General features: G+C 32.5%; 3 protein-coding genes across 3 annotated transcripts; 1 reads left to right on the forward strand and 2 right to left on the reverse strand.

Moving 5' to 3' along the window:
* Window positions 1-2912: 2912 nt before the first annotated feature.
* Window positions 2913-6394, forward strand: LOC114374000 (serine carboxypeptidase-like). The gene is made up of 9 exons (XM_028331580.1): window positions 2913-3264; window positions 3943-4111; window positions 4367-4486; window positions 4715-4858; window positions 4960-5110; window positions 5231-5319; window positions 5410-5668; window positions 5892-6025; window positions 6106-6394. The coding sequence occupies exons 1-9, from the start codon at window positions 2933-2935 to the stop codon at window positions 6226-6228; spliced, it is 1521 nt and encodes a 506-aa protein (XP_028187381.1). The 5' UTR covers window positions 2913-2932; the 3' UTR covers window positions 6229-6394.
* Window positions 6395-6430: 36 nt separating this feature from the next.
* Window positions 6431-7416, reverse strand: LOC114374001. Its single transcript, XM_028331581.1, has 3 exons — window positions 7162-7416; window positions 6971-7091; window positions 6431-6880 (listed from the first exon to the last, which is right to left on the reverse strand). The coding sequence occupies exons 1-3, from the start codon at window positions 7351-7353 to the stop codon at window positions 6708-6710; spliced, it is 486 nt and encodes a 161-aa protein (XP_028187382.1). The 5' UTR covers window positions 7354-7416; the 3' UTR covers window positions 6431-6707.
* Window positions 7417-7995: 579 nt separating this feature from the next.
* LOC114373999 (alpha-L-fucosidase 1) lies at window positions 7996-11261 on the reverse strand. The gene is made up of 3 exons (XM_028331579.1): window positions 10595-11261; window positions 9300-9533; window positions 7996-8899 (listed from the first exon to the last, which is right to left on the reverse strand). The coding sequence occupies exons 1-3, from the start codon at window positions 11200-11202 to the stop codon at window positions 8134-8136; spliced, it is 1608 nt and encodes a 535-aa protein (XP_028187380.1). The 5' UTR covers window positions 11203-11261; the 3' UTR covers window positions 7996-8133.
* Window positions 11262-23512: the final 12251 nt, after the last annotated feature.

Here is a 23512-nt window from a genome sequence, read left to right on the forward strand (position 1 = left end):
TTTGAAATATAAGATTAACTTGTTTATTGGTTTGATTTCTTTGATTAATTTTCTTCTTTTATTATTTTTTTTAAGTTCATTATTATTTAGTAGACATCTCTATGATAAAATATGAAAATAAAAAATATAATTTTATATATTCTTAAAGGTAATTATATTTAAGACTAAAGATGAGATTTTTTATGATGAGAATATTTTTTTAATTGATGATCCCTCATTTAAAATGACTTCTAAAATTCAAGGTTGAATAATGAGATGATATTTTTTTTTTGGTAGAGATAATATTTAATGTGTAATTGTATGCTCATAATTCAAATTCAAAACTATTAATTAAGCTGAAACAATCATACATTAGTTGATTTATGTCATGGATAGTTAATATTAGATGAAATGATAATAAAAAATTATAATATTTCTAGAAAATCTAATAAATAGAATTATAATTTTCTAAGTCACATAATATATTGCATAAAAAAGTAATATAAGTGGACCTGAGTTTATTTTCTGACTTTTAATACCAAGTTATAAACTAAGTTGTATTATTCTTCCAACAATTTATGCAATAATATTTGTTTCTTTTTATGGCTCTCTATCACATAATTATATTTCATACTTATCACTTTCCTCTCTCTGTTTAAAATATGTTATATAAATCATTTTTCTTATAAGTATAAGTTTTGCAAAACAAAAATTCTTTCTTAATACACTGACAAAGCAAAACCAACTTGACTCAATATCCTGCCATATTTTGCTCTTGTTGTCAGCAAGAAAACCGTCTTCAGTTGCCTGATGCAAGGATTGGTTCGTGACAACGAGGCATGGTAGGGTACAATGTGACTATAGCCTATAAAGATTAATATCTCTGTAATCGTTATCGAGTGCTGTTCACGTGAAAAGTAGTTTGAGCCTTTAGTGTTAGAATACTTTACACTTACATCAATCAAATTCTGGTTAAAACTTCATCCACTTCCACTAATCCACTATTGCTTCACTGTTCTTTGCATTCCAAAAAGTTTATTTTGAAATATAATTTGTATTCTAAAATAGGTTTTTCGAAATTTCAGAATAAATTTTCTGAAATGCAATGAAAAAGTGTGAGAAACAATAGTGGGATTGCAGGAAGTAACAGTTCCAAATCCTGCAAGGTGACCCAATAACCATAATAAGGCCCAAAAGTCTTTATAATAATAATAGGCCCAAGGGATGAAAATAAACGTAGCTTACATGGAATAACTTCTTGCACTCATCTAATAAAAGTTGATGATGTAACTAGCTATATAGTACGTCATAAGAAAATGGAAACCACATCAAAAAGTGGGGATGAGTTAGTTAAGACGCTTCTCCAACCAATTATATCAAAATGGCATCTTGCATAAGAGTAAAACACTGTTTAAATTTAGCTAAAGTTTTTCTCTGCCTTTTGTTTTTACAAGGCATATGTTGATGATTCACACACAGGGATGAATATTGAATAGGGTAGGTATCCCCCGTTCTATTTTGATTCTAAAGACATTGATAGTCTTGTACGCCACTCAGTTATATTATAGCATCATTCATCAATTGAAAAAAAATAAAAATAACAAAGTGCGATTCATGAAAGGTTGACTGTTGAGCACACTCTTCGTTTTTTTTTTCATATTTAGTCAATATTGCGTGTGCATGTATTTAAGTCACCACTACATCACATCTTACACGCTACACTTTCTGAGCTCCATTACGAGCTTCACAAATAAAGAACAACGATGGGAAGATTCTTTTTAAACATATAATTAATTGTATCTTACTAGAATTGTGTTGTGGATATTAATCTCCATACTTAGGATGATACTTTTAATTTTTCTAATTGACTTATGTTGACACAATGATATCACAAATGAGGCACAAGATAAGTAGTTTTGGCCCCAAAGCCTTGGAATAAAAGGTGTTTTAAGAAACATTGTCGATTTTTTAGCCCCATAACTGTTTATTCCAACAATTATAAAATCCTTGGAAATTAAATCATTGTTTCTTCCAACAATTATAGGTTAGACAGAACCCGTTCCGTTATTTATCATTATTCCTCATACAAAATGTAAATTGTACTGAATGAAGGCCACACTTGCAAGACATGCTAACTGGGTCATCAGTCCCTTACTTTTAGGCTTTAGCAATGAAAAAATAGCTATTTATTGATTTGATTCAAGGTAATAATGCGTCTGAAAATATATCTATAATTCTATATACTTCAAGAACACGTTTTGATATACTTATTTTATTAAATATGTTTTATGAACATTAAATTTAATCTAAGTGTATCAGATTGAAATTTTAGTTATATAAATATGACTGTTAATAAAGGTATATTATAATCATGAAAAAACAACAATAATAATCTATATGAAATCTGAAAACGTAATATCATTTTACAATCTAAATACTGGATATATATTTCATATTTGAGGGGTAAAAAAATGTCATCTATTTTTGAAAGCTTAATTTAAATAATGAAAGTTCAATACAATTAACGAAAAAATCTTTTCTTTTTCATAAAACATTCCCCTGTCTAATAAATAGTGGGGGGTTTAAAATTAAAAAAAAAACTTATTATATATGATAATTTTGTAACTAAATATTAATACAATTAATTAACCTTTATAATATTAATACATATATGATTTATTCTTAAAAACTTGGTGAACTAAATGTTTCAAAGGTTAAAAGACAGTTTTTATGTTTGTTTTTTTCTTCCTTTTCTGACCCTAAAGTTAAAACCTCAAGTAGTTATTTGCATGTAGACTTATTTTAAAAAATAGCAACTTGAAAAGGGCAGGAAACCGCTAATCCTCCCATACTCAACTTTTTCCCTAGACTTGTAAGTTGTAACAACCAAAGCAGTTTGCATAGGTAGCGAGCACTATAAATTCATAGCCATTGCCACACTTTTTTCAACAACATGGCATCATTGTCAAGGTTCCTCAAAGTTTCTCTGTCTTCTATGTTGCTCTTCCTCATCTCCATTTCACCTTCTTTCTCCTCTCCAACTGATCACCCCACAAGCAATGACCTTCGTTTTTCTTCAACAGCAGAAAAACTCATAAGAGGGCTTAACCTGTTCCCGAAAGACCCCATTAACACACTCAAGAAAAATGACCCTCTTTTTGTGTCAGGAAGCATTGTGGAGAAGAGGTTCACTTTCCCTACTCTTGCTGCTTCTTCAGAATCATCTATAGAAGAACTTGGTCACCATGCAGGCTATTATCGCCTTCCTCGTTCCAAAGCTGCAAGGTAATTAATTAAAGATGCAAACTCATGTTCAGAAAATGGTTGTTATCAAAGTCAGAAATATGGTAGTTTGGAATTGTAGAGAATTCTCTTCTGTGATTTTAAGGGGTTATTTAGCTTGCGTACGGCTTTATTCGGCTAGGTGGGAAAAGTAAAGTGCCAAGAGGAAGAGGGATATTTTGGTTAAAAGCAACCAAAGTTAAAATTCTTGTAAGCTATAATTGAAGCCATGCCATGTGAAGCAAATAATGTGCAGCAAAAGATTGATTAAGGTTAACTTAAATAGTTGTTTGGTTGTTCCACTTCCACCCCTTTATTCAGTTTTAGAAAATCAGTTGCATGCTACTGGAATCTTGGCTAACTCAATTAAAAATTATTTACTTTTGATTTTGAAGCGACTACAGAGTAATATTGAATGAACATAATAAACTTGTCCTACATGGTTTCTTGACATGCATGCTTACATCACAGCTAATATAATTTTTATATATTCTGGTTGGATTTCAATCAGCATAAATTTATCGTCACATAGCTATAGCACTGGTTTAGGTTGGTTAATACTGCAGAAGCCTCTTAGGTTGCTTATTAGTAAATGTTTATCTTTTAGTAAATAATTAATTAAGAGCCAATATGTGGTCCTGCTTTGAATTGAATAATTAGTTTTTTCTTTATGATCTGCAGGATGTTCTACTTTTTCTTTGAATCTCGAAGCAGTAAGAATGATCCTGTTGTCATATGGCTGACTGGAGGACCAGGATGCAGCAGTGAACTAGCTTTGTTTTACGAAAATGGTCCTTTTCAGCTTACCAAGAACTTGTCTCTTGTGTGGAATGACTATGGCTGGGACAAGGTACGTAGCTATTAACTCCCCTTGTCTTTTTCTCACTCACATATAACCATCATGTGACAAATCCTATCAAATCTTCTGTGCTGTGCTTATGCTCATTCCATGCACAGTGTCTATCAAGAAAAAAACAATAAACTGATACTATTATGTATATTCCTGTCTACTCTTATACTATAAACTTTAACTAGCTCAAAGAATAAAGTTGATACACTACTTGTTTTCTTGTTGGCATCAATTCGGTGTTTTCTCGTTTTGTAGGCATCAAATATTATATTTGTAGACCAACCCACTGGGACGGGGTTCAGCTATACTTCTGATGAGAGTGACATTCGCCATGATGAAGAGGGCGTTAGCAATGATTTGTATGACTTCTTGCAGGTAATTCTATTTGATAACTGATAAAAGAAAATAATTTCAAATTAAAACTCAATCATATATGTATGTTATATAATTAATCATATTGAGTGGTTAAACTTGATTCACCTTTCGTGAGTTATACATAAATTAAAAATGCAAGATGGTGTACATACCATCTAAATTTCAAGTTATATGTTAGACTCTGCCGTGGTGCATCATAAGATCCACTCAATTTTACAATAATGACAGGCATTTTTCAAGGAGCACCCTCAATTCACTAAGAATGACTTTTATATTACTGGAGAGTCATATGCTGGACATTACATTCCAGCTCTTGCATCCAGGGTTCACCAAGGAAACAAAGCAAAAGAAGGAATTCATATAAATCTAAAGGTCTTCGTACTATCTCATAATTTATAGTATAACTGTGAAAGGTTAATTAATTGCTTTTTTTCTTCATTGTAATGATTCCTTTGATCCCATATAATAAACAGGGATTTGCTATTGGTAATGGGTTAACCAATCCTGAAATTCAGTACCAGGCGTATACAGACTACGCATTAGACAGGGGACTAATTAAAAAGGCTGAATATAACAGTATCAACAAGTTGATCCCACCATGCAAGCAGGCCATAGAAGCTTGCGGTATAAACAACTTCCTGAATTCTTTTCCCTTTCCGCTGGGACAACAATTTACCAATTTATTGCGCTTGTCACATATTACTTATGTTCATTGACACTCTTAATTTTTATTTCATTTGTCAGGAACTGAAGGTGGAGAAACATGCGTATCTTCATTATATGTTTGCAATAAGATATTCAATCGGATCATGACCATTGCTGATGATGTTAATGTAAGATATAAAAAAAAAATTAGTATGACGAAGATGAATGACAATAATACAGTTTGAGTTTACTAACACATTCCGTTATTCTAACTGCAGTACTATGACATTAGAAAGAAATGTGTGGGAGTTCTGTGTTATGACTTCTCTGTGATGGAGGATTTCTTAAACGAGAAGACAGTGAGAGATGCTTTAGGTGTTGGGGACTTGGACTTCGTTTCATGCAGTAGCACAGTGTATAGTGCTATGATGCAAGACTGGATGAGAAATCTGGAAGTTGGTATTCCCACACTTCTTGAGGAAGGAATCAAGGTGCTTGTGTATGCTGGAGAAGAAGATCTCATATGCAATTGGCTTGGTAAACATACAACTACTCAATTAATTAGGAATTGGAACCAAAATGACATATGTCAAAGAAGAGAAATTATTACATGGTCCTAGATCATCAAGTGGCCATGATCTCAATCAATATTCACATGACATGTTACATGAAGATTGACTGAGACCAATGTAATAATTTTTGGTCGAAGATTGAGAATGAGGAGTCATTTAGCATTCTTAATGTGTTTGTGATTGGGCAGGGAATTCAAGGTGGGTTCAAGCAATGGAGTGGTCTGGTCAAAAACAATTTGGGGCGTCTGGTACAGTCCCATTTTTGGTTGATGGTGCTGAAGCAGGAACGCTGAAAAGCCATGGACCTCTCGCTTTCCTCAAGGTGTGTGTTCAAGGGTGTCTATTGCTAATCCTGACATTAATTCACTTTTGGTGACTTTATTTTATGATTAAACAAAGCAGGTATACGAGGCTGGTCACATGGTCCCTATGGATCAACCAAAAGCTGCACTTGAGATGCTAAGAAGCTGGATGCAAGGCAAACTGACAATGACAAAGAGTGGAGATAATGTCTCTCCTAAATGATGCAATCAGAGCACAAAAACCAAAACCATCCCTCTGTTGCTGCATAGATATTGATGCCATTTCCTTGTGTATATTGTGAGGGTGTGGAATGTAATTCTTTTTCTCACTATTTTTTCTAGTTTCTCTTATCCCTGAGACCGTGCATTCAAAGATTTGGAACAAATCATCTATCCTTGTCACCAAATCGTGTACAACTTTACACTTAACACTTGTAACCTGATTTTATTCAAGCAAATTTCAATTCTTGAACAAGTATATGCAGCAATATTAGCGAAAAAACATGACCTTAGAAAAATGAGGTTCCATTACAATAATGAAAAGGGGAATATCAATATAGAAACACTAAAAACAAAGTAAACTGATGTGGTGACTGTTCCTGTAGCTAGATCGTGTCTCTTAGAGGAAGGAGATCATCGATGCACGCAGGTTCCCCTGCATTCTTCAAGCCGAACGGCATAACCTTGTAGCAATAGTTGAAACTAGGAATGATGAGGTGTTTCGTAGCATTGTTTCAAAAGGTGAATTGCGGGTCGAAATGCAGAGCTCAAAGGAACAGCAGATGCAACTCTTAAATGTTGTGCATTGGCATTGACTGGTTTGGATAAAGTTATAGTGAAGATCTCTCCCTCCAGTATTTCATTTACAGTGACCCCTTGGTAAGGTGAATACAGAACAAGTCAAAAGAATATATTTTTATTATTAGAAAATGCAAATCCGAATAAAAATAAGTAACAGAAAATACCTGAAAAAGGGTGAAGTTTGGCAAAGTGGAAGAACTCATCGGCGGAGCAGCCGAAGAGGAGCCTGGCAACCCTGTCGAAGCAGACGACAGTGAGAACCTGTGTGTCTGTGGCAACCGACATCTAGAGAAGAAACAAAACAACGTTGTTATTAACGAGAAAAGAAAAGAAAAGAAAAGAGAAAAGAGCGTACGAGGATGCGAAAGAGTCGTTTGGAGGGAGGGTTGGAGGGGTGGCAGACGAAAGTGGGGTCGGAAATAGTTCTTTCGCAAACGGCGCAGACTCTGTAAAACATATTGGTGTGGTCTATGGATAAAATCGAGCACGTTACTCTTCCTGTGCTTCCTTCTTCTCCCATCTCTCTTTCTCTCTTGTTTAGGTTCATTTTTCTTTACCTCCTTTATTTATTTTTTTTCTTTTGAAACAACCAGAGGATATAATTTCACAATCAACAATGGTCTGAGTGATATTTACGTCAGTCCCTCAATCAATGTCTTTAGTTTAAGTATCATGAATAAAATAAACCTAATTATCAGGGGTCAACCTCACTAAAGATGATCGGATTCTTCAACTAAATTTTTAAGTTTTTATTTTTATTTTTGGAGATAAATATCTTCATATATTTTATATCACTAAATCACAATAATAAAGAGGTTTTAGTTTTTACGGTCTTTATTTTTGGATTTATCACTTAGCAAGTAAAAAAAAAAAAAAGTTCCCACCCTAACTACTACTGCAACACTCTTGATGAAGAACTTGGAGGAAATTAAGTTAACCACCCATTTGCTATATATTAAGGTTTTGTAAAGAAATGAATTAAGATATAAAAAAATTATGAAAATACAATGATAGTATTAAATTTTACATTTCATAATTTTTTAGCATTCTCCTTATAAAAGAAGGTTAAAAATACACTTCTTATCATATTCTTTCTAAAACGCTAATGTATGTGAAACCTATTGATAAATGAAACTCATTGAATAAAAGATTGGACCCATATCAATTTGGAAATTTCACTCAATAATAATAAGTGTATTAGAATATAAATTGCAACATTATATTTCTCAGTATTATTTCAAACAGTTCATGAATTACAAAGGAACTAAGAAAATTGAACGTATATTTTGCACGTAAAATGTTTCCAAATTTTACAATTACAAACAGTTTACATTGTAGCACTTGGGTAACTGTTGTTTGTAGTGGTTTGAAGAACTTGACTTCCATTGAAACAGGCTCCTGATTTTTTATCAGATATGTCGCTCAAAATAGTAACAGGATCCATGTAAATTCCAAAGTAAGATATCAATGGGTCTGCACGTGACTTGTCCATAACTAGCTTCAAATACTGAGCCTTCAGTTTTGGAAACAGCAACAGCCTCTGATATCCAATGGTGGTGCCATTTACAACTCTCATCCACACACCATCTTGGCTCAAAGCCTCAAGGTGAAACTCAATCACCCTCTGTCCCATGTTAATAGGCTCTTGTAATTGCAAAACATTGAAGGATACTAGTTCTTGGAGATCTATGTACAATATCCACTTCGATTGGTTCTCCCAGGGAGCCCAATATGTGTATATACCTTCTTCAAGAACATTGTAGGGACTAAAGTGAGTCTCTTGAATTCCCCCTCTTATGCTGCTGGCATTAATAACAGCATTTATAGCCAGATTGTGAGAAAATATGGACCTCTTAAGTTCAGCGAACTCTTGAAGAACTTGGATATCCTCGTCTGAAATCAGACCTGAGGAGTTTGGTGGCACATTCAATAACAGCTGACAGTTTCTTCCAACTGATTTATAGTATATCTCAAGTAAACTCCTTGCAGACTTAGGTTGTTCTGAAGCGTGCCAAAACCAACCGGTCCTAATAGAGACATCACATGTAGCAGGTAACCAATCAGGACCAAATTGGTCTCCCTCGCTATTGTATCTGATAGACGACCAAAACATTGGTGAATAATACATTTTTGACATGCCATTTTGAGAGCATTTCTAGTCATGTACATACATGATCCTCCAGACTTTCAAGCCTTTCCAAGGATACATGCAAAAAAGAACTAATGACTGAAATTTACATTCTTCAACTTCATTTAAAACCAATGAATCAAAGTAAGATCAATCCTCTGAATACCCATGTATTAATAATAGAAAAGCCCAATTCCATGACTTTCAAAATTGCTCTATAAAAAAGCTTAGGGCAGGTCACACACCATGCAATTAGCAGTAATTATAATCTATGTGATGCTGGGTGACAATAAAATAAACATTTAAACCAAACATCATTCAAAAGGGAAACTATAGTAGGAGTGTTAGTACGAAATAGAACTTACTGGCTATCAATATACCCAATCTCATAGCCTGTCTTGTTGTATAGAGACCAACAAGTGGAGCCAGCAGCACCATATTCATTACCAGCCCACCTAGTGTCAGGACCCAAATCAGAAAAAACAATGGCTCCTGGTTGGAGCTGGTGAATCAGGGAAAACCAGCTATCAAAGAGATAATGCATATCCGTCTCGTCTTCCTTTGCAGAGTCCAGAAAAATGTCCTTTACCTCTCCATACCTGGTTTGAATGCTAATTATTAAATAAAAAAAGAAATGTATATTGGCAACAAATTGCCAAACTAAAAAAATATTCAAAACCTTAATAAATATCAAACTCTTGATAGTAAAAAAACAAATGATCAAGTTGTTTTTCTTAAGAAAAAAAAGGCTTTGCTGAAGTGTGGTTCAAAAGATAGCAAGGATGTAATCCAACCTTAAAGCACTCGACAAGTTAACATTATGATATTAAAGATTATAGCATAGATTAAATTATGGGTGGATACTGGATACACCCTAAACTTCATACTGTAGAGAAACAACAGAAATGGATCTTTTGCAGTTTTCCAAAAACTGCATGAGATCTCAGGTAAGATCAAGAATTGCACCCACCCTCTGCAGTTTATTTTCAAGATGCAGAGGATCCTAATCCCCTTTGGATACAACCTTACTTTACAGGAGTTGTGTTTGTTTCCTATATAAACCAAGCAATTACAGGTTTGCAATATAAAATATAAATATATAAAACAAATTGTAGTTGTAAGATCAACAGCTAACCAATCACAGGTGCATTGCATAACAAACTAGGCAGTAGATAATTAACAAATCGAACTATGGATATAAGGTGGAAACTTCGAACTCACGAAAGAAAATAAGATTCAGTAACTGCAACAATCAGAGAAGACCCATTTCAAATTCTTATTAACATACAAAGATGTTTGGAAGATGTTTGGAAGGATATGTTTGGAAGAACTTATTTAAACTATTTTATACACTTGAGTAAACGTTTGAAAAAGCTTATGAAAATACTAGCTTATAAGCTGTTCAGTCCAGCATAATTAGGATATGTACGAAAACAATTTAACACATCAATAAATAGTGCATATACTAACAATGTAAAGGCATTTTACACGGTTACTCGATCAGAGTCACATCTATAATAAATTTGCTAACTTTTATAATAATAATTATAAGATAGTTTACGCTACATACAAATTAAACTCTTAAACATATTTCCCCTCACATTAATAAAACAACAACTTATAAGTAAATACAAGTATAATAGTTACTTAATTTAGTTACCTAGTGAGTAGCTCAGTCATTTGGGCCAAGTAGAACTCGTTATACTGCAACGTGTCACCATAGCATGCCTCGTGGCGATCCCACGGCGAGAGGTAAAACCCGAGTCCAACGCCGGCATCCTTGGCGGCGGCGGCGAGCTCGGCGACGACGTCTCCGTTCCCGTTCCTCCAGTTGCTGGAACGCACCGTATAATTGGTGTAATCAGAGGGCCACAAGCAGAACCCGTCGTGGTGTTTCACAGTGAGGATCACTCGCGAAAAGCCCGAATCTTTGGCGACCCTTATCCACTGCGATGCGTTGAGCTTAGTGGGATTGAAGACGGTGGGGTTGGCGTGGCCGGTGCCCCATTCTGAGTCTGTGAAGGTGTTGGTGCCGAAGTGGAAGAAGAGGGCCATGCCGTCAAGTTGCCATTGGAGCTGGAAAGTCGTTGGGAGGGGCAAAATTGGAAGAGGTGGGGGCTTCCGGGAACAAGATGCAGGGACCAAGAAACAACAGAGACCCAGAAGGAGAATTCGAATTAGGAAATTGGGTAGTGTGCAAGTTGAGATTTTGATCCCGGGATTGTGGGATTTGCAAGACAATCTCAAACTCTTGCTGTTCAGCTTCATGTTGGTAGGTTGACTCACCTCAAAGTGTTTGTAACACTTCGGAGTGTTTAGTTTGTTGTGTTTTGTGGTTAGACTACGCAAATTAAGTTGTTGACTGGGCCAACTAACACGGACTAGGAAACACAATTGGGTTTTCCTTTGCAGTGTTTTGAACAAGAACAAATAGCAGTCTGACAGATCAAGGGTTATTGGATTGGGCCGCTAAAGAAACTGCTCTTGATAAATCCTTGCCCGAAAACTTGAATTTTACTATGATTTGATTAATAGAGAATTGCCAGCTCTAGTTAGACTCTATTTTAATAAACTTTTACATAAATATTTGTAAGAGAAAAAATAAGAAGATAAAATAAATTAAATCTTTCTTAGAAGTTAAAATAAATTTATGTATCTCAATACTTATATTCTGTTTGTTAACATGATTTAGCGCAGAAGAGAAAGAAAGGACGAAGAACAATGGAAAAATACCCAACTTTAAACGATTTGGTAGCACTTCACCATCTTATTTTCTTCTCTTATAATGGCAATATTTGTACAAATAGAGTTTTAATCATCTAACTCAGATGTATTGAGTAACATTATTTTGTACATATCCAAATTATCTTAATCAATTATTTTCAATATCTCTTTGAATATAATCATTTTATTGTTTGTTCTTTTATGTTGTGTAGTCACGCATCTATTTTAATATTGTTTTTTTTTTGTTATTTGTTATTCCCATTCCTTTCTCTTGATGTCCCATTAAAACTCAATATTTACTAACATAGAATAATTAGACATATGATATAGCAACATTATAAAATTTTGGTTTGAGTTTGATAGATATTTTATAATCACAAATAATTTTGTCTTTCTCCATTCTAATTTATCCATTTGTGTAATATAATGTGTAATATCTTCAGTAATTTTAATCATTCTGCAATATAAATCTCATTCATTTAAACTTAGAAATTTATCATACGACATCTTCTTCTATCTTTACCTTCAAGTCATCTTTCTTTTACTAAAATTGTGATGCATATAGTTCATCTTATTCTTATTCTTACTCAAATTAAAATACTTGGGCAGATGCTTTGGCTAATGCATCATATGATATGGAACTAGAATTATTGATGTATTAGTGACTTCTTACTCTTGTAAGTCAGTTGCTACTTTCTAATTCTTGAGGGGTTCTGTCCCCCCCCCCCCCCCCCCATTTAATTTCTCTGTAGTTTTCTTTTTGAGTTTATCCCCGTTGAGTTCCAAATAAAAAGAACTGTCTATTTCCAAAGTCCATCTTCAAAACTCAAATTTAGAGTTAACTAATTTCTTATTTCTTCAATTAAAATCATATGATGTATAAAAAATATGTAACTTTAAAGTAAGTCCAACTTCAATCATAGATTGTCATGATAAATTTATTGAGAGACACGAAATTGCTGAATGTGCCAAATTAGAAGATAAATGACGTCAGGTCACGAGAACAACCAGAGAGCAAACAGAAAACTGATTTGATGACCACGAGATTGCTGTACAGATCTAATTATTACATTGCTGTGACTGACTACTGTGTGTGCGTGTTTGTTAGCGAGGGTGCGTATTAAATTAGTTAACCAATTAATCCATCACTTATGTTTAACCACCGGGTAGCTCGCCAGCTAGTTTCAAATTCAAAGTTGCATAACCCATCTTTACCAACCTCATCAAACAAATGGACATTTATAACGAAGCAGTCAAATACATGGTAGCTTAATTTGTTAATTTAACTTCAATCTATCTATCACAAGTTATAATAATATATGTAGGTCAAACAGAGAAACTAGTAGCGAAATATATGTCAAGAGAATGGATAATGAATTTTGAAATTATGGTAGCAATTTGCAATATGTTAGATGTGCATGATGTGATTGATTGATTGGTCCCTTTTCCCTTTCACTATATCTTAGACCATGGCCACAGCCCACAGCCACGGGAATTCACACGACCACTAGCTGTATATAGCTCCCAGTCTTAGCTCTCTTCTTCTTCATCAGTCTCAACTCTCAACTAATGACCAACCCATCAACCAACCCCTCCCCTTATATATCAATCTCTATGCATGTCATATATATATATATATATATATATATATATATATATATATATATATATATATATATATATATATGTGTGTGTGTGTGTGCAAATATTAGTTATATCAAAGATAAAAACAAATCAAGCAAGAAAATTGAACTGTGAAATTTGAAAGAGAAGCAAAGCAAGGCTAGCTAGCTTCACCTGAAAGGTGTACGTAGATATATAGAAGCCATGGGACACACATGTTTGAGTGTTTGACCAACACACGAATATAACTTTTTTAACATGGTCATTGCTCATTACTCATAAACTAGCCAAAGCCAAAAAAGTTCCAACAATCATTCACATATGTTATGATATGCCATTGCCATACACTACCGTCTCAGCTATTCTATTATTCTACTATTGATTGGTCTGGCGCATTGATGTTTTGAGAAGGTGCATGCACGTGGAGGGAAGTGTCATATCGTGGGGACCATAGCCTCAGGAGTCAGGACTATGGCCACGTTTCGAGCGACGAGTAAAATTACGAGCCTTGAAACTTTGAACCAAAAAGTGAAAGTGAGATAGATAGATACGTTCATTATTTTTTCTTGAGTAAATATCGCCATGGGCCAGCAAGGATATATACCTGTCCCTCAATCTTTAGTTTAGTTTAATTTAGGAGAACTTGTTTTGACTTTTCTCTTCTGTCTTTTTCTTTCTTTGACAAACCCTTCTCTTCTATCCCTTTCAATCATTCAACACATTTTTACGCCGAATTTAATTTAGATTTTACCTTGTGAATTTTTTTAATTATAAAATTTTATTGTTAAAACCTTTTTTTTTTTAATTTTTACGACAAAAATGTTGAGAGGTTCTGAAAAAACTTCTTAAGATTATAGATTTTTAGGTATTTGTAAAATTATACGGGAGAAAAACATTATCATTAATAAATTAATTTCAACTACGAGAATTTAATTTATTTGTTGATAATTCTATCTCTGACCTTTGTATTTGTTTGTTTACTTTCATCTGTTTTATAAATAGTTATTTTCTTAACTCCCATGCTTTTGACGTAAAAGAATGACACTTTTTTAATTTGCTATTTCAGATTATAAAACATAAATTAAAATCATTTATAATTTTTACTTTATGTTTTCATCTCTCTTATTTATTATTTTGACATTTCATATATTTTTATTTTTTATCAGGTTATAGTTAAAAATAAATAATTAATGACATAATAAAATTTTAAAATAACAAATAAATAGAAGCAAATATTTCGCCGCTAAGATGCAAATCCTGCCTGCACTATTCAGTGCAACTCCGAAAAATTGTTATTTAATGAATTTTATAATTAGATCACATTTTTAACTATTGTTCGCTTAACTTTATCTAATTAATGTAACATCAATCAGCGTTGAATTTTAAATTAAACCCACACAACAAGATACAAGTGAATGATTTTTTTTTTAGGCAAGTAAAAAGCTATAAAACTTGATTTCATTTTCATTATGATTTTAGTTGAGAACAAATTATGGATGCGAAATATATTAGAAACTTTTGGTATCATTTCTAATTAAGTCTTTTAATGCCAATTTCGTATGGACTAAGAAAAATTCTAACTTCGTAAAAAAATCTAATTTTGATTGAAGGGTCATATATATATATATATTGTGTACATTAAGTAGTATTAATTAATATGTTAAATTAGTTTTTTTAGTTCTGTAATTGATTTTTTAGATTTAATTTAATTTTCTAATTTTTTTCGGGTTTAATTTAGTTTTCTAATTTTTTAAATTGATTCAATTTAATCATTTGATCTTCTAAAAAATTCAAAATGCATTTTTAAAAAAAATCAATTTTAAAAATTAGAAAACCAAATTAAATTGATTTTAAAAATTAGAAGAAAAAATTAAACTTAAATAATAAATCAAAGGAAGAAAAATACTAATTTAACCTTAATTAATATTATTATATCAATGCATAGGCGATCACAGGCTGTAAACCCTTTTCCCAGCTTAGTTTGCCAACCATTGAGAAAATGATCTGCGTCTGCTATTTGAGAGTCAATGACTATATAGATATGACACCAGTCCCTTTAATTATTCAAACAATTAGTTTGAATTTTTTTTTTTTATCATTATCGTTAATTGATCATTGACGATTTCGGCTGATCAAGGCCCATTGTGTTTTTCAAATCGAAAGTGGCAAATAAAAGAATACAAAAGACATTTTCACGATTGAAGTGTTGAGTTAGTAAAATACTAACATGATAATACAATTAATTAATACCCTAATAAATCTCGGGATTTAGTTAGGTTGTGTGCACATGCAAATAATGCATTATACAAAAAGATATATAACTATTATTACAAAATATCTATCATTTACCATTTGAAATTTAATTAGTCTGCGTTAGTTTAGTCTTTCTTAAACGAAAAATGAACTATTAATATAATTAATTGCGAATTTATACTAAAAATACAGTGTGTTACACTGATAAATAATTCTGTTAGCTAGCGCAAACTATTGATACATATACTATTAATATATTAAATGCTAGTATATTATATATGGAGTTTACTGTTAGTATAGACCTTCAAAATTTAAAGTAACAGTTTAGCTTTTGTTGGATAAAGATTATATTAGTGAAAGTAATCCTAACACTTTAACTTTTATATACTAATGATATATTTTTTAAGAGTACAATGATATTAATTAGACACCATCAATATTTATAGGCCGAGAGTTTTGTCGAAATTACAAACCTTAAAGTATTGGTGGTCATTTGAAACCATAATTAGTTTAAAATGTAAGAACTCGCACTACTAGAAAAGTTGCTTTCTACATCGCGAGAACTATATCGGTTCTGGAAAATCGCTTTAATAGAAGGCGCGGTAACAATTTTGTAAATAGGTGAAAAAAAAAATAAGTTTTAACGTCATAGATTCTAAGGCAGTTTTAACAAAAAAATAAGTTTTAACAACCGCCTTAGAATATTGAAAAAAATTAAGTCAACAGCGGTTTTCACCTACGACCGTCGTAGATATGGTTATATAAAAGCGGATTGGGTCCTCAGGCATTCACTGTGCTTTGCTGAACCCTCGCGCCTCCTGAACCTCTTCCCCTGAACCTTTTTCGCTGAACCCTCGCACCTCTTGCATTGTCAAATGCACCCTAAACCTCTTTCCCTAAAGCTCGCGCACCCTGAACTCTTTTTCCCTAAAGCTCGCACACGCTGAACCTCGAGGTCGCAAACATTTTGTTTGTCAAAGTCAGGCACTACCTTAAACCCTAACTTAGGTCGTCAAACAGGTAATGTCGACAACCCTAACTCTACATCAGAGGTTGGCCACATGTTTCTCTATATGCTTCGATTTTTCTGCTTTCGTTGTTCATGAAGCATTTCACTGTGTTGTGTTTAATGGGTTGGAGTTTAATTTTGAAGGTTATAGATGAATTAGCATGGTAGCACTTTTCTCTTCTCTCTCTCTGTTTTTTTTTTTGAATTTTTTGTTGTTCTTGATTGACTGAGTCAATTATCCCTGGTCATGGTGACTGGTCTACAAATTGTTATTGGTTTGAGGAATCTCAGGTGATTGTTCTGATTATGTATGCAATTGTTCAGAATTAAACTCTATCGTGGGAAACTTAGGGAGGGGAGTTGAACAATTTAATGAGGTTGATCTTATGAGTGTTATGTGTTGCAGAGATAGATAAACTGCTCTATTGATAGTGCCTTATTATGTGGATACAATTGTGTGATATGACACTAAGAACAATGGCTTGAAGGATAGGATGCTATCTTGGGATTGTGGGGTTGTCATTTGTTCTTTAATATGTGATGCATTGAATTTTGTTTTGATGAAGTTGCTACAGTTTTGTCTGAAATTGTGGTTGTTGACTCGTGAGTTTTGTTTGTTGTCTTATTACATGTCTCTTTCTTTCCCTGACAGTGCTTGATTATTCATATGCACATTGTTTCCTGTGTGTTGTGATTGATTTACACCATTGACACTTCTTATAATGTTGCATTTATGTCTAACTTTCATGCACTGAATCCCCCTGCATGAGCAAGAAATGGGTTCTAATAAGATTTTTCAGTTTTTTTATGAATAAAAATAATAGTCACTGTCAAACTTATGGATGTTCTTACTTGTATCTTGATGTTTTCTCTTGTTACAGTTGATATACCACCATTGTTTTCTGCAGTTTCCATATCATTGAACTCAGATGTAGACCTTGTAAGTAATATATATATTTCTCTCTAGATAAGAGCACTTTAGAATACTAGCATCTCTATTGATGTCTTTTGACTGGGAAAATGGTTTGTTCATTTGGATTAAATTTATTCCATTTGCCTCTATTTTGATATTGTTTTTGTTTTATAATGCCTCATAGTGCACAAGGCAATAATGCAGTTCTCTGATAAAAATCCTATATTGGAAATTAACAGAATGCGGGGGAGGAATTGAAGGGTGGTGGGTGTTTGGGTGAGCTGAGGGATAAGTCTCTCTTAGTCTCAAGGTTATTTGGGGTTTTCCTATTTTCAGTCATTTCTCTTTTCACCATGGTAAGAAGCTTAACTCCATTCCATCAAGGTTCTTTTCAGATTTCACTGGTTTCTATACTTCATTTCGAAAAAATATATCAATACACTATTCAGTTTCCTATTCTATTGTTCAATCTTAACAGCTAGTCAGCTACATCCTTGATTTATTGTAAGAATCTTTATCTACTTATGTGTGTGTGATTAATATTTTATTGATCAATTTCTATAATGCAAAATGTGGATTTAAAGGAAACTGTGGATAGACAAAATAGTTAATAAATAAAAAAATTAGGTAAATCAATAGTATTTAGAATTTCTAATCTTAGTGTTCTAAAGCGTTAATGTTGTATTTACTACTCTCCACTTGACTGTCATTAGTTTTGAGAAGAGTTGTTGATGTTGAGATTGAGATTGTGAAAGACTGTTGTAGATTATGTTCTGATTATATTTGTTTGTTATTATGGCTATAAAGATTTATATTTTAGGAAGGATTACTGTATCATAGGAAATCTGATTGATTTCTACTAGATTTAGGATAATCCTTTCCTCTTTCTCTTGTTCCTTATTTATACATGTATGATTGTTTTGCATCAAGTCAATAACAATCACAGAATATTCAATTTACCTCTATTTTTCTCTAATTTCAAGTAGATCTAACGTAAAAAATCATAAGTTTATCTTTTACATTTGAAAAGTTAAATTGATATTGCGATTTCTCATGTGTATCATCTGAAAATACTCTTGGATGAAGTATCAATTGATGGTATTTCATTCTCCCTGTCCCCTATCACATTTGTGAATCTTCTTGTTTGTTAGTTAGCATTTCTGAGATAATGATGCTTACTTATTCTTTTCAGTCAATATTTTATAAGTTAGAAATCAATTTTATATACAGTGTGTAGTTATCTTTCTTTCAGTCATAAGTAGACCAGTTGATAGGCACCATGTGTTGGGAATGGGTTGTTGACCTCACAATTATCCTAAGGAAAAGGAAAAACATTGACAAAAAATGAAGCCATCTAATATAACTTCATTTCGGTAGTTGTAACTTGTAACAGTAGCCAGATGGTGAACTTTTCAATCTTGTTTTTAAATTAAATATTTTGCTTTTTATTTATTTTCTTCACTTGTACTTACTTTCTTTCTTAAGATCAAAGTAGTGATTCCTCATTTGCTTGATACCTCTTTTTGATTCAATGTCATTCCACTTCTTTAAATGTGTAGAAACCAAAGTTTCCTGAAACTAGATTAAAGTTTAGTGGTTATGTGCAAATAAATACACAAGGAGAGGAGCTATTCTCCACTGTACAATTAGTTCAATATATATTATGATATTTAATTATGACATTAAGATGAGTCTTCAATTTTGCATAGTAACTTTAGTTTGTATAAGATGACATAAAATCATATTATATATATATATTAACCGATGTAGAAACCTTTCATTTTCTACATCGATTGACTGATAACCGATGTAGAAACCTACCCATTCAACATCGGTTTCAGCCTTAGAACCGCTGTAGAAAGCTACCTATTCTACATCGGTTGTAGCTAGACAACCGATGTAGAAAAGCCGGCCTTCAAAGACGGTCATAAAACCGATGTTGTGATTCAACGACTCCGGATTACCACCACACGTCATAACCGATGTAGAAAGGCCGTTAGAACCGATGTAGAAGACCTTTTTTTTAGTAGTGTCGTAAGATGTCTAATATTACTATATTCCAAGATTAATCACTCGGATTGATTTTATCATCTTAAAATACCAATACTTGGTATGATATGGCACAACAAGATGTGATGGGTAAAATAAAATGCTTAGAAATTTCTTAGAAGAAATTACTTCTTAAAGGCAATTAAATTGTTCTCATAATGTTTGTTTACATGAGACTTAATTATTTGTGAATAAATATTTATTTTTATCATTTTATGTCATGTAGACTATTTTATTAATGATGACGGACAAAAATTAACAGTCGGATATATTTATTATACATTTTACATTTTCAAAAATTATATTTTATATTTTCATCTTTCAAGTACTTATTCTTTAAAATAAATTAGACTTTTAAAAACAAAAATGACTATTACCAAAGTGAAAGTTGAGAATATACATCAACCTGAGTCTAAGATAGGCCATATCTTAATGACTTTAGCGACAGGAAGGTTCTCTGACGAAATCAAATGTCATTAGAGCATGTCGGATCAATAACCTATTAACCTAAGGGATTGAGTCTGGACAAAGGTCCAATCTGGAATATTAATGCACAATGAAGTTTATCATTACATTGCATTGTTCAAGTAAATTAACCGCTTGCATTTGCATGTCTAAGGATAACTTCAAAAGGAAAAAAGTATGTGAAAGAGTAGTTTAGAATACCACGTCAACAAAACATGTTCGACTTTAAAAATGCAGTGTTTAATTATGACAGGTTTTCTCCCTCTATTTACCTAATTAATGCTAAGCTATATATCTGTTGCCTTAGAAAACCTTCCATTCACAATCTCGGATTCTGATCATTAATTCATTTGAAAATATTATACAATCTTTGAAACTTGAGTTAATATTTGACATTACAAGTACAATTAACAACTTTATAATTTGACTATCTTGGCTTTTCGTCACATCATCTTATGCATTCAAAAGTTCCGAAGCTACCTTATTCAAGAACTAATATTATTCTATATACAATCTACTCTGTCTCATATCCTGCCACCAGATTGATGCTGCTGCTTTTGGAACTGCTTGTCACAACTTTATGCAGCATCACAATCACATTATATCACAAGACTACTGAAATATTTTGGGTACACAAGCAAGAGATTTAGTCGGATTCATATTCATATAGCCCCCTAAATCTCATAGACATAGCTATACATATGTTTTCCTGATCAATAAGTCTCTATTACTATGTATATATATCACCCTCTTTCTTAACATTTTCATTTTAAAAATTGGATAACTTTTTTTAGCGTGGAATGACTATGGATTTAGTATATGTTGATTATTTAGATGGTGGAACGTTTGTTTCGTATGGAGATAATGGTCAAAGATTAGTGTTACTGTTTTAAGCACTATATACAGTGGTATATATATCTTGTCAGAAAGTGAGAACAAAGATGCAGGTATTATATATAGCTAGCAAATTACAAAAAGCGTGGACTATAAACTAAAGCCAACGTATCTTCCTAGATCCCTGCCTACCGACGAAGATTAGTTCCCTTTAATCAATACAATTAAATTATAAAGTTTACTTTATTGCTGCCACTACACATATTCGTCTTTTACACGAAGATGACTTTCCTTGTCTCCATTCATTGATTCAACTAAAACAATTTAACACAAGAGGACAACGTAAATCCATGTATGAAGAAACAATATACTATATATATATCAACATTGCTTTAAGGTGTTAATAATTGAAAAATCTAATTGTCTTGTCAATGTGATAAAATTAATTACAATAACAAAAAAATCTTCTGCACATACGCTGTAAAAAAACTGTGAATTTGATCATCATGAAAGGGGGGGAGAACTCAAATATATATGATTTTTAATTAGTTTAAATTGGTCTTTATGAAGGTCAAGTCTCATTTTGTCACCAAGCAGTCTGTGACAACAAGATCAAGAACAAAAAGTCGGCACACATGTATCTGGACACGTATTTAAAGAATAAGCCTTTTTGTTTTACAGTTAAAGAATAATCCTTAAAAACTCATTTTATTAAGTTTTATATATATATATATATATATATATATATATATATATATATATATATATATACGGCTCTATTCACCTTACGAAGAGAGATACAAAACACGAGAGAGAGAAATTTAAAAAAAAGAAGTGATAAGTAATATGATAATAGAAGAAGAAAAAAAAAATAGTTGTAAAAGAAGAAAGGTACAGAAATCATTATGATTAATTATTTATAGGACCAGATTGAATACTTAAACAGGTGCATCACCTATTAAAATTAACATAACGACTAAATGAGATGATAAGAACCGCATACAGTATAGTTAGCTGGCAGCAAAGGCATGCATACGTTAGCAATGACACAACTACTCAGTTCATTAAATATATAAATCAAAGTATGTAGCAGCATTCATATGATAAAATTCATTTGCATATATAATTAAATTTCCCTCGTATTAAATTTCAGGAGTAAGATTTAATTTCGCATACGCATAAGAAGGACAAATGGCATCGCATATTAATTACGACTATGAAAATCTTTTAAATATTAAGTAGAGCCGGGCGAATTCTAAAGCCATCGAATAGCTTACTTCCTCCCTTTTATAGTACATATATAGGGATGTTTCATCTACGATATAGAAGAGAAAGATATCTTGAAGAAGTAATAAATAAAAGGAAAAGAACCAAGAGTATTACATATACTATATAGGAATATCATCATGTATGATCTACGAAATCGAATAGGGCCTTTGCAGAGAGACCTAGGTCTCTTCTCCATTCTTATATGTCGTCAAGCAACATAAGACTCATCCCTATAGTAGGAATTTTATTATAGTGTGACAGCACAGATTCCTGAGAATTATTTTGCCTATTTTTTACTATGCTGCCTGCCGGTAACAACTATCATGTATCAGCGTTAAATTTGGACAAGCTATATATACAAGTGCACTGATTTAATTAGTCAATCTAAACACATGCAACACCTGACCAGATGAGTTTAAGGGCAATGAATCTGATCCATAGGACTCTATGATCAGATATGAAACATATTCATCATCCTCATCACTCACCATTATAGATAATTTTGAGTAGTGGATAAGAAAAGGACCACTAACATTCTATTTAATTAACACACTATTATTAATAAAAATTTATTACAAACAACAAAATTAAGAAAAAGACTTATTCAATAAGAAATAGAATTGACAAAATATGTAATTAATTTCAAAAAAACTTCAATCAAATGATAATTAAAAGTGTGTTAAAAAAAGTGTATTGCTAACATTTTTTATAAGGGATATACTATATGCTAGCTAGTTCCTCAATAGTTAACGTGCATGCAATCGCCTGAACACCAATGTTTGTTAGCTAGGGAAAGAGTGTAAGCAGAGACAACTATTTATGCATCACAAAGTTATGTAATTTAGCATCTACAAATGAACATCCAGCTTTATTTCATTTTTTTGGTTCTTTAGCTGTAAAGTTTAACGACGTGGTCGTGTGCAGTTCCAAAAGATACACCTACTGCTACACAATGATTTTCTGACAACATAAATAATACTACTATATAAATAAGTCCATTAATACTATCTTGAATATTCAGGTGCGCCCTTATCACACATGTCCGCCAGTTAGATGTAGATTTAATTAAATTACTACTATAATGCAAAGTATTTTAATAAATTGCGTGCACCTTTTCAAGTTTTTCTTCCTGCCTTTTCTATTAGTAATGTTTTACTTTTGGAGAGTGTCAATGCATTGATTAAGAAATAATAATTAAATATTAAGCCACCGCACTATGACGAAGAAAACCGGGCCAATTAATTCCCCATTTTGATCCTTTTGTTTAAATAGAGTCACAAATCTGATAGCTGTAACCATCACTTATAAATAAGCCTGTTTGCTGGGTTATGTTTCTTTCTGTGACGATGTCTAGCGTGCCAAAGTTACAAAAGTGTGTACCGAGCAACAGTTTATATGAACCAGCAGATATAATTACTTAAACTTTAATGGTTGAATTA

Source organism: Glycine soja, chromosome 11, assembly GCF_004193775.1.
Source record: "Glycine soja cultivar W05 chromosome 11, ASM419377v2, whole genome shotgun sequence".
Classification (NCBI taxonomy): Eukaryota; Viridiplantae; Streptophyta; class Magnoliopsida; order Fabales; family Fabaceae; genus Glycine; species Glycine soja.